The sequence below is a fragment of the Mustela nivalis genome, assembly GCF_964662115.1.
Source record: "Mustela nivalis genome assembly, chromosome: 9".
Lineage (NCBI taxonomy): Eukaryota > Metazoa > Chordata > Mammalia > Carnivora > Mustelidae > Mustela > Mustela nivalis.
In genome coordinates, this window is record NC_139028.1 from 45,973,600 (window position 1) to 45,990,744 (window position 17,145).

General features: G+C 44.7%; 1 protein-coding gene across 2 annotated transcripts in view; it reads right to left on the reverse strand.

Moving 5' to 3' along the window:
• Positions 1-5,492: 5,492 nt before the first annotated feature.
• FAT3 (FAT atypical cadherin 3) overlaps positions 5,493-17,145 on the reverse strand; it is a 652,787-nt gene continuing 641,134 nt past the window's right edge. For both annotated transcript variants that reach the window (XM_082683341.1, XM_082683340.1), the window contains 4 exons: positions 14,661-14,774; positions 12,487-12,546; positions 11,902-11,937; positions 5,493-11,293 (listed from right to left, as the gene is read on the reverse strand). In XM_082683341.1, coding sequence (XP_082539467.1) covers positions 10,671-11,293; positions 11,902-11,937; positions 12,487-12,546; positions 14,661-14,774 — 833 coding nt within the window. In that variant the 3' untranslated portion in view covers positions 5,493-10,670. The remainder of the gene's footprint in view (positions 11,294-11,901; positions 11,938-12,486; positions 12,547-14,660; positions 14,775-17,145) is intronic.

Consider the following 17,145-nt stretch of genomic DNA (forward strand, 5'->3'; position numbering starts at 1 on the left):
GCCCTTTTGGTCATTTCAATCTCATTCTTCTCAGAGTCAATTTCCTACCATTTAGAACAAGCATACCCACCGTGAGCCTTCCCCCATACCAACATCTTGTCACCTGTCACTGAATTCCTTCGTGACCCAGTTAAATGCCAGTTCTTTCTGGGTCACAGAAATGATACAGCCTTAAAAATCTCTGTCTCAAGAAGTAGGACCTGGCATTGATCAGGGACTCAGCTTCATTAGGAAAAGCCAGGACGAGAGGAACAGTGAGCCTCGGTAGCGATAGGCAGCCGCCTCAAAGCTCTGTCCCTCCCATCTGTGTAATACACATTTATTTAAACACAAGGCTTGATCATGCACCGAGGAGTGTTCTCAGAAAGCATGACTCCAGAGAACGCCTGAGCTTGAACTCAAAGGATCTTTCTTTTTTATTAATACTTTCAATCACTATGAACTGAACGGTTTCTGCAGTAGCCAGACGAGATGGAACCCTTGGAATCGATTAAAGCCCCTTCTGCACAGTGGAACCTGGATGGAAATTAGGAGAAACAGTATGGGGCTACTATTTGAGTGCTTGTTATGTGTCAGACATTGTACGGAGCTCTTTGCATGCACTGCCTCACTGTGTTCTTGTAAGCTACCTATCTTCTAGGTTATGCAGCTCAAGTACAGGGGGATTAAGTAACTCACTCAAGTTCACATGGCTAGTATGTATCAGAGTCCAAGTCAAGAATCTGGCTGCACTTCCCAGACATGAATGTGCACACATATGAATTGCCTGGAAAACTTGTTAACATGCAGATTCTGACTTCATGGGTCTGAGAGTCTGTATTTCAAACATGGTCTTCGGTGAGATTGATGCTGCTGGTCTGTGGACCACAATTTGAGGAGCAAGGAGGTAGACCCTAATTCCACAGCTTCCAATGCAATACGTACTGGTCCTTCTTTGGTTTTGACTGATGGAACCTCATATGGAGCTTCACGTTTTAAGGATTCCTTTGAGTTATTCTACAGCTCAGACATAAACAACTTCAAGGCTAACATTTGCGGGAAAACGATTGTTCAGATATGACCTGTGGGTATAGGACCCTCAGTGTTCAGTCTTTAGAGAATCCGCTTATGTTTTTCTTGGTAAGTTTTATCCCTCCTGGATAATCTTGTCCCCATGGAGGGCCTGAGAGCTGGATTTTTAGTGTCTCAGAAAGAATGAGTTCTTGGTGGTTCTACCAGCCAGCTCTCAGCCCTCCTCTTCGAACCCTGCCCCACAGACGAGTAGCACACATGACATGTCTACGGAAGTAGAGACTTTTATGAGGTCAGTTCTCAAGGTGGTGGGAGCCTGCCATAGCAGTCTTCAACCTAGGATCTCCAGAGAAATCTAGAGCTGCACATGGCTCTGGAACATGGGGCCAACTCCATGGACTGGTGGACAGAGTGGGTTACATTGTTTTCTACATACTATGTGTAACTACTGATAGGATTATTAGTTGATGAAACCATTTTGAAGGCAAATTAAAATAGGAGAAATTCTTGGACTTAAAAAGGGACATACTCTTGGACTCAAAAATTCTGGCTTCCAGAAATCTATCCTTCAGAAATACTAACACATGTGCACTTTGGCAAAAGGAAATGCATGGAAGCATTATCTGTAATATCCAAACAGCAAAACAGTCCATCAATAATGGCATGATTAAACAAATTATGGAATGACCGTCATACGGAAAATAATGCAAACATTAAGAATATAGCACTAACTGCTAAGACATCTAAGGTAGATGGTTAGGCAAACAGCAAGTTTCTAGACAATTAGATCCCATTATATTTCTTCCTCCCATCTACATATATGTATTTGTACATATACAGGGAGTCTCCATCATCTGGATCTTTTACCATGAAGAGGTTGAAGGGGGAAGAAAAGGTATTTACTCTAAGGAAATATTCACCAATGAACTGTAAATTCTCTATTCCGATGTCTCTTCCTGCTTGGGATTGGAGTTAAAATCTGTACTGTTCTGGCTCTAGCGGATTGTGGGTTCCTTAAACTTAACTGCCAATTCAGTGCCAGGCAGTAAGGGCACAAAACAAAAGGGAGCATTTGGCAGACAATGCAGGATTTCCTGAAGCTTGAAAAGGTGCTTGAATCTGGTAGAATCCTATAGGTCAAACAGAGAGGGCTGCCGGATCAGAAGCCATAAAAAGGAAATCATCAGGGAAGATCACAGAAGGGTACTTAATGGAGGATTATTTGCATATAAAGTGCTGAAAATGTCCCCTCCATATTTAAAGAAGTGATACTTTGAAAGTAGAAGAGATGTGGGAATGTCAGTTGTGAAGTGAAGGGAACTTTCATGCCTTGTTTTGGATGCCTTTTTTATTTTTGTCTTTTCATGAGAAAGTAGTCATCTATTGAAGTAATCTTTTTTTTAAAAGATTTTATTTATTTATTTGATAGAGAGAGAGAGTGGGAGAAGGGACACAAGCAGGGGGAATGGGAGAGGGAGAAACAGGCTCCCCATTGAGCAGGGAGTCCAAGGCAGGACTCGATCCCGGGACTCTGGGATCATGACCTGAGCTGAAGGCTGACCTGAGCCAAAGGCAGAGGCTTAACGACTGAGCCACCCAGGTGTCCTACTGCAGTAATATTTTTAAAAAATTCCCAAAAGTAAATTAATAAAGATTCTCCTTTCAAAAACGTGTTAATGGGTATCTACATAGAATGATATGAAAGAATAATATCAATAATAATAATAACTGTTTTTGGAGACATATAGGGGTTCTTTATGACCTTCTGTTCCCTGTCTTCATTTTCTTCTTTGTAAAGAACTTGCACTGGTTTGGAGTAAAAGAAAATGAGGAGGGAAGGGGGGAAGGAAGGAAGGAAGGAAGGAAGGGCAGGCGGCAGTACAAATAATTAAGGGAACACTAAAAAAAAGTTCTGGAATTTTCTATTTTTAAGGCACTTGTTCCTGCTTGGCTTGTTAGGCTGTTCTAATTTTTGTGCCAGTTTGTTCCAAGTTATTATTGTTAGATATTAAGGCTGTTCCAAATCTTCTTATTAAAGACAGTATGAAATGGGCATAATTGGCTAAAAATTCATTAGAATTTAACAAGTAAAATAATGGACACAAGGGGTAACTGACTGGATTAGCAGAGCATGTGACTCTTGATCTCAGGGTCATCAGTTCAAGCCCCACATTGCATGTAACACTTACTTAAAAAAAAAAAAAAAAAAAAAAGAATGGAGGCAAAAATGGAAGAATTTGAGAAATGGGCTAAAATGCTTCAAGATGCAGATGTAGGTGGAGAAACTGCCCTGCCATGCACCCAAACTAGCAGTTATCCAAAGCTGGTGACTAATGATGATAATTTTTGCTCAAATCGCCATTGAATAGCATCATTCTAATGACCAGCTTGCATTCACCCAGGAGGTTGTGGCAGAATTTATGTTGCTGCAATCCTTTGTTTCCAAGGAGAAGGCCGGATCAAGAGTTGAAGAGCGGTACTGTGCAGGCCACATGGAGGGTCCCATGAAAAATGCAAATGATTAATTACTATGAGTTTGGAGAAACAGAGGCGTGTCCATTTGGTAGAAATTTCAGGGGTCTGTGGGTGACTCGATCCAGGATCAAGTCCCACATCTGCTCCCTGCTCCGTGGGGAGTCTGCTTCTCCCTCTGACCCTCATCCCTCTTTCTCTCAAATAAATAAATAAATAAATAAATAAATAAATAACATTTTAAAAAGAAGGAAATTTCAGAGGGACTCTGCAGGGACCGGCTGGTCTGATACTATCCTCTAAAAACCCTTGTCAACAGGTGGGCTCTTGGCTCGTGTCTGGGAATGGAACTTAGGGAGGTGCTCCCCACTTCCCTATCATTAATGCCGAAGACCTGCATTTCTTCTGGGAGTCTGGAATTTCAGTACATCCTAGGCAGAGGCTTCAGGTGACCCGAGCCTCCAAAAAAACCTTGGAATTTATAAATAAAGTGTATAAATATTTTATATATAAGAAATATTAAAAAGGGAGTTCATAAATATAGCTAAATATCTAATGAGCACCCCTGGTTGGCAATATTTCATAGCCATGAGTGCGACTATATACTGAGTCCTGGGTCCTAGGGTATCATCCAGACCAGGAGTGGCACTGGGGACCCCTGACCCGGGCATAGAAGAAGAAGTGACCTTTCCATGGAGAGCTAGGTCCAAGCTCGCACCTGACCCTTCTACCTCAGAGAACCAGCAGAGAATAATTACAGACAGGAAAAGCCTTTTTCTTCTTCTGCTTCCCCAACAGAATGGACCAGTGCTATTTCTTAAGTGACGTCTCTGGATTGCTGTCATTTTTGAGGCACGGATGGAGATGTAAACAGATTATCTTTCTTCTAAGGGTGGCCACATGAAAGGCCCAGACATGAATATTTTCCTGGTGCTCAATTCATGACCCTATCACTGTGCTGTTGGCTTGAAAGGCAAAAGACTTGGAATATTTTCAACATCCGCCTCTCCGGAAATCCTTCTCATTGCAGTGACCCAATCCAGCAAGATGAGGGAGGACTGATGAGGTCCAGGGGATTTCGCGGTAGACAACATCAGTGAAATTTTCAATCAAGTATACTTAGCGGAGGGCTGGTATTGTACTGGGAACCTGGAACCAAAGCCAATGAAGACACGACTTGACTCAGACTGGCGTGCATCAGCCAGGGTTGGCTTGACTTTCGGGAATTTGTGAGCCTCTTTACATTACCTGAGTAGGTTGAAATCAGCCACGATTGGAGTATTTATACCATGGAAGTGGTCTAATGTGCTAAACTGGTGCTCCCTTTCTCTTATCCAGTGGTTTAGCATTTACTTTTGCTGAGGGTGGGTTGGGGGGTGGCGCTTATTGCTGCTGGGGCTCAGACAGGGCTGTTCGCCCGGTCTGCCGGCTCTCCCTCACCGAGGCAAAACAGAGGGTGCCCTTCTGGAGTCCTCCCTGGTCTCAAACTAACCTCTTGTAAGGTCACTGCCTCTTCAAAATATCAAATTGTCCCCCACCCCAGCTTCTGTATATCCTTTGACTTTGGCTCAGTATGGAAAACTTTCTAGAGCTTTCTGGCAGAAACCTCAAGTGCTAGTTGTGTTTTAAACTTTAGGATTTTTTGTTCATTTTTGTTTTTGTTTTTGTTTTTGTTCGGGGAGACCAGTACTGGAGAAGCTGCCTAGAAGGTGTGGGGAGGTATATAGGAGACATTTCTGTAGAGGTGGGGGACTCCACAGCCCCTGTTTTTCCAAGTCCACAGGACTGTGTTCCTTCTCATCAGGGCAAATCCCAGTTGTGAGGTATGTGCCCAGTAAGAAGCTACCTAGGATTCCAACACGAGTGCACCAGAATCAATGGAAGTATTTCTGGAGATAAGTCTCTGGAGAAAACACCATCTTCTGCAAAATAGGACTGCCCAAGTTCCAAAGGAGCCAATAACTGAAGGCGAATAAAGGAAAACACTTAAAAAGGGTCAACACAATTGCTAGTTTCTTTTTTTTTTCTTTTTACTTGAAAACTTGTTTTAACCATCAAATTTTGGCAATTACAAACCTGTACACTGTTGGGGTTTTTTTTTTTTTTTTTTTGGCTGTCTTTTTGTTGTTGTTGTTCTGTTCTTTCTTTTCTTTCTTTCTTTCTTTTTTTTTTTTTTTAGAAAAAGAACACAAGACTGAATACTGCCAACAGCAATATATGCAGAAACAATCCATCTCTAAGGGACAAGGCTCACTTGAAGTGCTAGCTTTCCCCTTTGCATAAGGTTTGGTGTGTGGTGTGTGTGCAAGTTTAGGGGAGTTCATATGTGCACGTGCGCGTGCATGTGTGTGTATGTGTGTGTGTGTGTAAAGAAATGACATACTTCATCTGAACCTGAAATGGCATAAAAATCACATACTTAGTAACTGGGCAAAACACACTTTTTAAAAAAAAATGTTGATACAAACATTTTCTTGGAAACAGAGAAAATTAAATGAAAACAGTAGAAACCCAAAAAGATTACAGTACATTTTGAAATGATTAAAAAACATCCTTTTCAAATTTAAAATCCTGTGTGTTTGTTTGTATGCATGGAGTTACCTTAAAGGTTTGCAGACCAACAGCATGGGTGACTTAGAATTATATTCGACCCCCCAAATTAAAGCATCCTGATAGGCATCAAATACAGTATCTACAAAAAGCCTGGAAAATTGTAACCGTTATATACAATTTTATAAACATTTTAAACACCAAAACATACATCTTTTACAAACCAGCCTGTTTGTAACAGGTAAATTTACAAGACAATCTCTCTGATACAGTGCTTCCATTTCCTGAACACATTTGTCACCTCCTGAAATGCAGTAGTATGGGCTCAGAAAGTTGTCAAGTAGTAGCAATTCTGGTATTTGTTTGCCGGAAAGGGTGCTACGGTCCATACCAATGGGTCCAAACACACTTTGAATGGACTGTACGATTCTCTAGTGCATCTTCAACACTGGAAGAGACTAATTATGGCCTTTGTGTAATATTACATACTTGTAATTATTGCTTTTCATTATTACGTAAGGAAAGAAAATCTTACTTTTCCTACCTCTTAGCCAGCTGGCTAAGTATTATCTGATGCCAAACCCACAAATGGTGACTTTAAACCCTAGAATTATGCAACCAGAAGCTCAAAGCCCTTGTGGATTTCCACCAGAAAAATGTGCAGTTGAATGTCACGGGACGAACACCAGCCTAAACATGTAACCGCCTTCTCACAGACCACACAAAATGAGAACTCTGAAGCAGCACCTCTTCAAATCTCCCTTTCTCATGGTTGGAAATGAAAAATAGAAAACATGCAAGCCTAAGGACTTTGAGCAAAACCTGTGCACTGGGAGGGCAGAAGTGTGAAGAAACCAGACAGTTATCTGTGCAGCCCATGCAAAATGAACATCAGATCTTCCCGAATTCGTTCACAGGGAAGTGTTGTCTGGATTTCACATGATTCCCTGTGGTTATCTCTCTTCTCAGTTCCCCTGACTTTGATGATGTAGACACAGCATTAGTGGGGGTAGCGGGCGGGGGGAGGGGACAGGGTAGGAAGTAAGTAGGCGATGGCCAGTGGTGTCTATCTTTTTCATCTGCTTCTTTTTTAGGCTGTGCTAGTGATTCTCGATGGTAGTTCCAGATAAGTCCCAGGAATGCATCCTAAATGCCCATTCCAGGTCTTCTGACTGATTGTCTGATAGAGTAAACCTCAAATGCATAGACTTGACTCGCTCTTCCCACTGTCTTCTACAACGGCATTTCACGAATGGGCAGGACATGAGTAAATGGAAAGCTGGCGTGGAATGGAACACAGCAGCAAAACGCTTGCAGAAGAAAACAAATGAACACCTACTCTATTCATCTTTTACAGCCTCATAGTTTCTGCTCGCTACATGACAAACATCAAAGGTCCAGTCCAGCTACTCTCAACCTCACAAGAATGTGTGTAATACAGGTAAAGTGCCCCACAAACAGGCTATGGGAAATGGTTTCTCAGAGGTAGCACATACGTGATCGAAAAAAAGGCAAGACACTTATTGGCTTACATATTTTCCATGTGGTTCATCATGGCGGAGGGGAGGAGGGGAGAGGAACCAACAGCAAGACTGGGAAGGGGAGGGAGAAAAAAAGAAAAACAGAACTGCATCCAGTAGGTAACACTGTAATCAAAGTCTCACTATAACTGACGCCTGGTCTGAGTTCCGTTCTGTAATTAACATTCCATCCTCATTTTAGAAAACATTCATTTGGTAAAAGCAGCATTTTGATAAGTGTCCAAAGAAATGTGTGAATTCTGAAACTACATCCTTACTGGGGGTGGCTTCTAGGAAACTTGAGATCCTAAGGCTTCCAGAGAAATAATCTCCATGAATTCTCTTTGCTAGCATATTCCAAAGCAGGAGTACAGGATGTCGGACGGTCCAGCAGAAGCAGGCAGATACCACGTCCCCGGAGGTTTAGTGGTGAACAATGTTATATAGAAAGAATATTAGCCAAATGACGGGTTCTGGTCCCTGTTTAGCTATTTCACTTCCTGTATGAGCTTGGGCAAGTCCTTTCCTCTCTCTGGCCATGTTTCCTCTTTCATAAAAAAATAAAAAGGGGAGTGGGATTAGACAAGCAGATTTTAAGGACCCTTCCAGCTCCTTGGATCAGTGGTGACCCCACCCAGTTCCATGCTGGCCGGACTGCAAGCCATTCTGTAACCTACAGGGAAAACCGACTATCCCCCAAGTGAAAAGATACCATGTGCTTAAAGGTAATGAATCAAAACATAACACATGCTTATCTGGTATACACTTAGCCGCAGAACTCTTCTGCAGAAAATCAGGGGAAGATATGCTGAAAAAAGAGGTATTTTATATAGGTCAGGGCGAAAAGAGTGGGCACAATTTTCTTGGGTGACTTCACAACTGCATTAGGGTTCTATTTATTCCTTCATTACCGTGTCAGTCAGGCATTCTCCCTGGAGGAGAAGCTGTGTAAGCAGTAGGGACTCATCGGCATTAATCTCGTTCTAATATTTCCTGGGGGCAAGAAATGAATTGTTGGTTTTACTTTGACGGTTTTTATGTCATTGCATTATTAAAAGTGTAGCAGTGATTCTATTCTAGACCATTAGCTCATCATTTTCGCCGTGATTCTTGCAAATGTGCTTCTTACATAAGAAAAATACCAGAGACACTAATCTCAAAAGCAGCCTCAGTGAAATTTCATTTATTTCAAGACCAGAGTGCGGATAATGCTTCCACGAGGAGGTCTGACCAAGAGACGGGGAGAGAAGAAAAGCTGGAAAATCTGTGAAGTGTATCCTGAACTCAGGAAGCTTGGAATGAAAAGGAATTTTTTTTTGCTTGTTTTTGCAACGAGCTTCAGAAACACTGACTCCCACAGAGCAGTGGACTAAACACAATGGAAGCAACTAAAAATATGTCTTTGCGGATGAGACACAGAACCAGGACAGAACAGTTGACACACCAATGCCATATGCCACCAGAGACCGTGGACACAGAGATTTGCTCATGAAGCAGATAGTGCAAATATGCATTTATTTACTATGGCCGCTGTGCACGCAGCCATAATCTGACTGAAGCAAAAGAGAGTCACTCAACTTGGTAAGTTTCCGCCTCGAGGATGGGGTTACTGTATGTCTGCTGGAAAGATTCTCCTGACAATTTAGTAAACTCTTGGCCGAAGCCCACACGTCAGGAGAGAGGAGAACCCCCAGGGGGTGTAATTAAACATTACACATCTTTCAAATAAGACTTTCATTCTGGAAAACTGTAACAAAATATTATTTCTTCAAAAACACAGTTTTAAGTCACTATAAATGGCAATACCAAAAAAAAGTTAAGTGAACCGGAGCAAAATATGGCATTTGGTGTTTCTCTAACATTGTAGAGATCAGAGAAATTGGAAGGTCTGCCTCTGGCAGGATTTTTCAACACGGTCCTTATCCTAAAACCTTCACTTTCGCTTTCCTCAAGAGCAGCCTTATGGAGTGCAAGCACATAATTGTATATAGGCCCAGACACACACACTACTATAATCTATACACGAGAACTACTCTACTTTCTTCTTTTTGCAAACATAATTGCATTTAGAGTGATGATGCTACCAAGTTAAAATAACACTTGGCTTTTATCTGCATTATCAAGAATTGTGATTATCCAGCTGAAAACTTTGAAAGTATATTTTTCCCTTCCCCCCCCCCTGAATTTGAACTCTGCTCACACCCCTAATTCCTCTCATTGTAGAGAAGAGTGTATCAAAATACACTTTTTTTTCTTCCCTGATCCTCAGAACAAAAGCCAATTTCTGCAGTAATATTAAAATTGTAGCTGTGGCCAGGAATATTTACTGGAAAACACAAAAACAGATAATCACATTCTTTCTAATGTTGGAACAATGTTAACCTTCTCCTTGACCCCCAAAATCAAGCCCAAGTATCTTCACATTCCTTCCATTGATACCTTTCTCAAAGATCATAAAGCCCAGCTATATTATATGGGATGCTTAACACAAACAAAAATAACTAAGCATACAAACCATGTTACCCAAACCTAATTTTATAGCTGAAAACTGGACAGCTTATTTAAAAAAAAAAAGAGTTGACTTTAAAGGCTTCAGCCCATTTTCTTGTGTTTTTTTTTTTTTTTTAAATAATGTGTGTTTCTCTTTTCTTTCCCCTAAGAGACTAACTTTTCCAACCATCATAACTACTGTTTTCATCCCCTCCCCCCATTGGCTCAAAATGACATGCGACGATGCGTCTTTGCTCGTTGCCAGTACTAATACTGCCCGCTCTGCTGCTGTAACCCTTCCCGGGTCCCAATACTGCACAAAGCCATACAAGATGGGCTGTATAACCCAGCAGGTGGTTTACTCCCCCTGCAGAAACTCGGTGCCCGTGCTTGGTCGTGAACACAGGTACCTACTGCAAGGCTATCCGTCCCCGCTAAGAAACTCTCGGACCCTTTTCTTTTCACCCAGCTGGACAGGAGCTTGCCGGTGACCACGGGGCTTGTGAAGAAGTTCCCCGGGGGCAAGTCCCTGTTTCCGTCTGGCTGCTGGCCGTGCAGATGCGAGCCCCACATCCTTCCCGAAGTTTGGCCACGGACTGCGCCGAGGGCCCTGGGCAGGCGTGCTGTCTACACTTGGGTCTGGTGCTGAGTCTCGAGGAAGGGAATGTGCAGGCTGGTGAGGCTGAGCTCTCCCACGCTCTCGTAGTCACTCATGGCGGCTTCGGAGTCGTCAAAGCCACAGCTGGCCGACACATCCGAGGACGAGGTGCCTCTGGAATTGTGCAAGGATAGAGACGGGTTGTCGGCGGGGCCTGCCGTCTCTGCGCCCTGGTTCATGCCCACGGCAAAAGTACTAAATTCACAGGCAGCAGGTGGGCCCATCAAATCCGTGTCGTTGGGGAATGGGTGGGGAGGGAGGTACTGGCTGGGGTGGAACTGGGGCCTCCTCCTGCAGTCAGGGCTCAGTGTGCTGGCCAGTGACACAGGCTGGGAGGGCGGCAGGGCCTCATACTGGTCTGGGAAGTCCTCAGGCAGGGGCGGGGGCAGCTGGTCCTGGTTCAGGAACTCCTCCTCCTGCGGGGGAGGGTACTCGCTGTCGATGTCATAGCCGCCCAGGTAGTAATCGCTCTCTAGCTCCCGCGTGCTGCCTTGCTGGGCCGACCCTCCCTCCTGGTTCTCATAGTTGGGCACTTCTTCTATGTCCGACAGGCGGGCCCCGGGCATCCAGTCGGAGGTGTCCCAGTGATAGGCTGTGGGAGAAAAGTCGTGACAGTCAATTTCCTCCAGACCTGAGCTGGGGCAGGGCTCAGGAAAGGAACGGACGCGGGGAGCTGACATGCAATTAACATCCCAGAGACACTAAGACTCCGGGGTCACGTGCATGCTCCTTCTAGGGCTCTATCAGGGACCCGCCATGCTCCGGCTTCCTAGACAGTAAGGCGATGGTGACTCAGAGAGAGGGTGCCTGGTGCCACAAGGGATGGCCTACCAGGGCATGTGGAGTAAACCTGGTTCCTGCACCCCCTCCCTGCTAGCTTCTCTTCCTTTCTATATGCTAAATGCAGAGCGAGGCTGGCAGCATGCTCCCGGAGAGAGGAGGGGTGTGGGCCCTACTGTGGTCCCCGGAAGGCAGGGAGATGTGCTGCAAATGGATGAAGGACACACACGGTGGGGAGGCCAGGGGAGGGATGCTGGTGGGACTCTCGCTTCCAATGCCAAGCACACAAGACACCTGGAACATGCAAAATGCAGATCAGAGAACCCTTGGAAAGGACGGAGGGAGAGGGACGGGGAAGAACGAACTCAGCAATTCAAAACGTGGAAGTGAAATGTTATGCTGGGGTCGTGGCAGAGTCACCTCGGTTGTAGTTCTGTCCTTGGTCCATGATAGACACTGTTCAAATACAAAGCAAGAGGTAAACCCGATAATCTGGGCCACGTGAAGAGGGTAAAACAGAACATTTCAGATGACTTAAAAACATGCGCCTGTTTCTCCTCCTTGTTGTTGGGGGAATAAAAAGGTAAACCACACCTGTTCCCACCCCTAGCTGTACTAAGTCACTAATAAAAGTTACCTGATTGAAATCAATCCCCATAAGATGACAGCTTGGAATGCTTTCTTAAGTATTTCCAGCTTATAATAGGAGCTCAGTACATACATGTTGAATGTAAGAACGAATTTCTTAGTAATATGGATTCCAACTGATTGGGTACTCTTAGAAGGGCTTTTATAAAAAAGAGTACTCATCTATTTAACAACTTACGAACTAGATTTTTTTTCCCTCCAAAACGGTAAAATTCACTCCAATGCCTAGAGAAACAACCAGTGTCCCCGAGGTTGCTGACCGATTAAAAGCAACCCTGGATCAATACAACAAGGAAGCCGAATTTCCAAAATGATAACTCTTTTACACGAGAGGCTATGGAAGAAAAAAGTAAATACCTTCATTCTCTATAGTGTCAACTACATTGTTGACAAGCTGAATGACAGTCACAATGGACGCTTGTGGCCAGGAAAAGCAGACAGAGGGGAAGGGAAGGACAGTTTCCGGTTAGTCATGTATTTCAGATAGAAGAGAACTTCTCTTCACAACAATGGCAACATCAAAGGCACAGCAGGCAAACATCCAAAGCCTCCCCAGTCTGCCCATTAGGCAGTGTTCTGGTGCTCGCTTTTATCTGGGGAGGGGGGGGGGTCCCAGGGATCCTCAGAATGGAAGGGCCACAGCAGCAAATCTGGAGCCGGTCCTTGGAAAGGCACGGTCGACAGGAAGGGCTGGATCATAAATTCACACCTCATGGCCCAGTGAAATCAATCTAGGAAAGCAGTGGCTCATCAAGTTCAAGCTAATTTCTCATTAATAACTCCCAAAGGCTCTCAGGGGAAGACCTCGCTGTTCCTATGGATAATTATTTGTCAGTCAGCCATGCCGCTCTAAACCAAATGCCAGAGATGGAGGATCAGCTCTGCAGGACGGATGGTGTCACGCTCCCATGATGGCCAGGAGAGCCTAGAGCAAGCCCAAGGCCCAGTGTCTACCGGTAAAGCACAGATGGAAGTCAGCGTCTGGCCTCTGAAATTGTTAGACTCTGGGAAGGAGAATTCTGTGCTCCATATGGGGTTGTTTTTGCACCCGATACCAGCAGGTTGCCAGAGAGGCAATCAGGCTTAAAATTCAGTTGCTGGAAATTCTTACTACCACCCACTTTCATCAGGAATGATCCAGAAGGTTGAGCATGAAGGGTCAAATGCGTTGAGCTTAAGGGTGCATAGAGCAGAGCCCGTGAGAAACGTCAGCCAGGTAGCATCATGAGAACTCTGGCCAAAGTGGAAGGTATCTGTTCTCGGCTGCTTCTATACAAAATGCCAAGCAGCACCAGCTTTCCTTTGGTTGGAGACGAGGGAAGGAGTAAGCATCACGGCAAACAGATCTGGAGGTATGACCCTGACCTTCTGGGAATGGTCAGAAGAAAGCCACTGTTACGTGGTTTGTTACCCCAGCAGTCAGAAACAAGCAGGGTCTGTACCTCTCTGGAATGCAGGGTATCGGGGTAGAAGAAATTGGGGGACGAGGGTCATGAAAATAGACTCTTTTACTTCCATAATTGTATCTATGGCCTTGGAGCTCCCCTTTTCCTCTATTTACCTGGGGTGCAAAGACGACATCTTTTCCTTTTGTACTTCTGGGCTCAAAATACTCAGCACAGGGTTCAGTATGTAGGAGAAACGTGGCATGCATATGGGTTGTGTGATTACGTTAATTGATACCTATTCAATTTTTGCCAATGGCTTACTGGGAGGGAAATGAAATAAGGTATTGACTAAGAGAATGTTGTCTCTGGGGATGACTACTGGAAATTAGTCTTAATTCACTCCATATAGTAAACTCTCACTATTTTGTGACCATTTCTGCCACACCTCCTGGCCTGGGGAGACCAACCCATCCTCCAGAGCAGGTTCCTGAGCTCAGAAAACCCAGTCCAGCATTAGGACCCTCTCCATAAAGATAAGTTCCCAAGAGTTGATGGCAGCTTTGGAGTGTCAATGAGGTCCAGGAACCATATGGAATGTCCATTTTTCTAAGGAGTGGATTGACAGTCACAGTTTTCATAGAGACTCCAAAGGCCCATGACCCTGGTTGCTTATAAGGGGACTTTAGCTGAATGACAATGCCACTTCTAGGGGAAGGAGGTTCTATGGGAAGGAGGTCTCACCACTAAAGGAATTTCTAATGATGCAGAGAGGTTGGATACACAGTGAAGGGTGACCAGATCACCAGTCGTAAAATTTAAAAAAATCAATCAATCAATCAATCACAGTTTTCTAGAGAGGATCATTTGGGATGAGGTGGATCCAGCAGGAAAAATTCAAAGCGGATGCATTCTTGGAGGTCATGGAACTTGGTCCACCTCTGACAAGGACCCCTGGCGCACCCATGGCAGGTGCTCCTGCTGTGATGACACCCCACAACGGGACCAGCCCAAAAAGCTGGTGAACATGCTCTGAAGTCAATGATCAGGCCCAGAAACAGAGCTGGTCACCTTACCCTCCTCCCTACTCACTGTCAGCACATGAGGCAAAGCTACCGGGGAACACAGCTACTACCGAGGGCTTACCATTGTCGTCGCCAGAATCCGACTGGAAGGAGCTCAGGGACTGAACCTCAGAGTTGCTGCCTTTATTACTGCCTGCGAAGCAGGTCACTTCTCCGGGATCATCAACCCCTTTGTCTTTGTGGACAGCCAGGGAGAAAGCAGAAATGACACCGGTTACCTTGTGCGGATGTCTAGCCCGCCTGCCCCTGGAGTTCACTTCTCCGAGCTCTTTCATTTGCTTTGAGAAAATAATTTAGCTCCACAATAGAAAATTGATTGTGCCACTGGGGGCAAAGGTCTGTCAATCAAGTGATTTACATTATGGATTCGAAACCCTTAACCCGTGGTAAATGAGCTTCCAGATCGCTGACAGCCGAAAGGAGCTGTTCCCTCCTCAAAGAGAGGTGACTAAGTGAAGAGTGAAGGCAGGATGAAGCGGCCGGGCTGCTCTTTGCCATTCAGAGTTAATTTAAATCATTTACATGAACCGACACGGTGTCAACACCAGGTTAAATGAGATTACTTATAAAATAAGGATATAAATATTTTATAGGTAAGAATGCCATTACATTCATCCCAACTTTCATCTCTGGGGAGCGAGTGGAGTTCTCCATCTTGCCTCCTAGAGGGCAGCGTCACACCACTTTTGGGAACGGCAGTGTTCGGAATCTATGTGGTAAGAGGGCAGTCAGCGGTGTGGACCTGTTCTCATCTGCCCACTTCCCCCTTTTGGCTATCCAGAGACAGCCTGAACAACACACACACACACACACACACACACACACACACACACACACACACACACTCTACAGGGCTATTTTCTTATTTGATGGACTAAAGAAAGCAATAAAAACAAGCCGTATCTTGAAGTTGTCAAGTAAAAAAATGAATTAGTTGCCTAGAGATTGTCTTGCCAGCTAACTCTGCCTTGCTTAACAAAGAAGGAAATCTACTCAATAAAACCGTAACAATACTTTTGGGGGAAATGTGAGTTTTGGCCCAAGGTAAATTCTGGAAATAAAGCTGTCACATTAGGAAGGAAGTAGAGGAGAAGGATCACTAGGAGAAGCTTCAAATCATCACGAAACATGATGGAAAGAAGAGACAGGGACTTGTGATTAAGGGAGTAGTTGTTCCCCTTTGTCACGGTGGAAGTCACTCTTTCCTTCACGAAGGGTGAGGTTAATATTGGGTACTGAGACTCCACATCTGCTGTCAGATGCTAAAAGCACAGCGGGACCAGGAGCTGGATAAACAACTGATCTAAGCAGAGAGAGCCGCCTGAGAGGAGTTCACCTCCCAACAGCCATGCTGCCCCAAATACCAAGATAGGTCTCAGAAAAGCACCGGGTAATGGCTGAGCTTAGCGCCAAACACCAGGAAGGGAACAACAAATGTTCCATCTCAGTGAAGGCTGTGCATAAAACTCCTTCCTCCACCTCATTTTTTCCACCCTCTCTTTTTTTCATTGTTAAATAAAAAAGAACCTTTCCAAGAGCTGTTTCACTGGCAAGGCTTTAGTGAAGTCATTTGACAGGGAATACATTTATAGTGAAAATCCAAGGGCAACAACTTACAAGAGTGTCTATAGGAAGACAGACTCCGCAGGTAGTGTGTTTGGGTGGCCCCGGAAAAGAACAGAGACCCTCTTCTGTCATCAGGGGTCCTCTCCCAATTTATCCCTCTCCCTCCTGCTAAAGCTCCCAACAGGAGTGTTGGTAAGAGCACAGGCTGTGGACCGTGATGGGCCAGGTCCTAATGCTCATCACCCCTTCTACTAGCCATTTGTTCTTAAGCTGCTATCTCACCCATCTACTCCTTCAATTGGATGCCCACACGGGCCCCTGGGAAGATTTATGAAGATCCAACATATGGCAAACATTCACCTGCTACTTCCATTGTCTCCCCAAAGCTCTTTGTCCTTAATGTTTACATTCTGGATTCTCTCTTGACGACCCACTGAAACACTCCTCAGATGACCAAAGATCTTCTAGGTGTCAAGCACACTGCTGTTGTTGCTTTTTTCTTAAGCCTGTGTCCTTCTGGACCATTTTACAGTACTCAACCCCACTAACCTTATCGACAGTCTTGGCTTCTGCACACCTGCCATGTCCTCTATCCCTGTTCTTTGTTGGCAACTGTTTGCCTCCTTTCTTGGCCTCTGCCTTCTGCCCACCTCCCACATGTGGGAATCTCCAAGTTCTTTTGGAGGTCCAGTCTGGCCATCTTTATTCTTGCTCCCTCCGTGAGCTCATCACTGACCCCCTTCCTCGAGATTTAACCATTGTGCATCCAGATGATGTCCAAACTTTCATCTCCAGCCTCCTCTTTCTCCTGAACAAGAGAACCTGTCAGGTAACCCTCATGTGCCCCCTATCCTCATCAGGCTGCTTCCTGCTTCTGGAAGGCCCTCTCTAATAGTTTCCTACTAAGATCTAACTTATGCTTGAAGACACAGCAGGAATTCCCCCTTGTCCCCCAAAGATGCCCTTCACCTCCTCTGCTC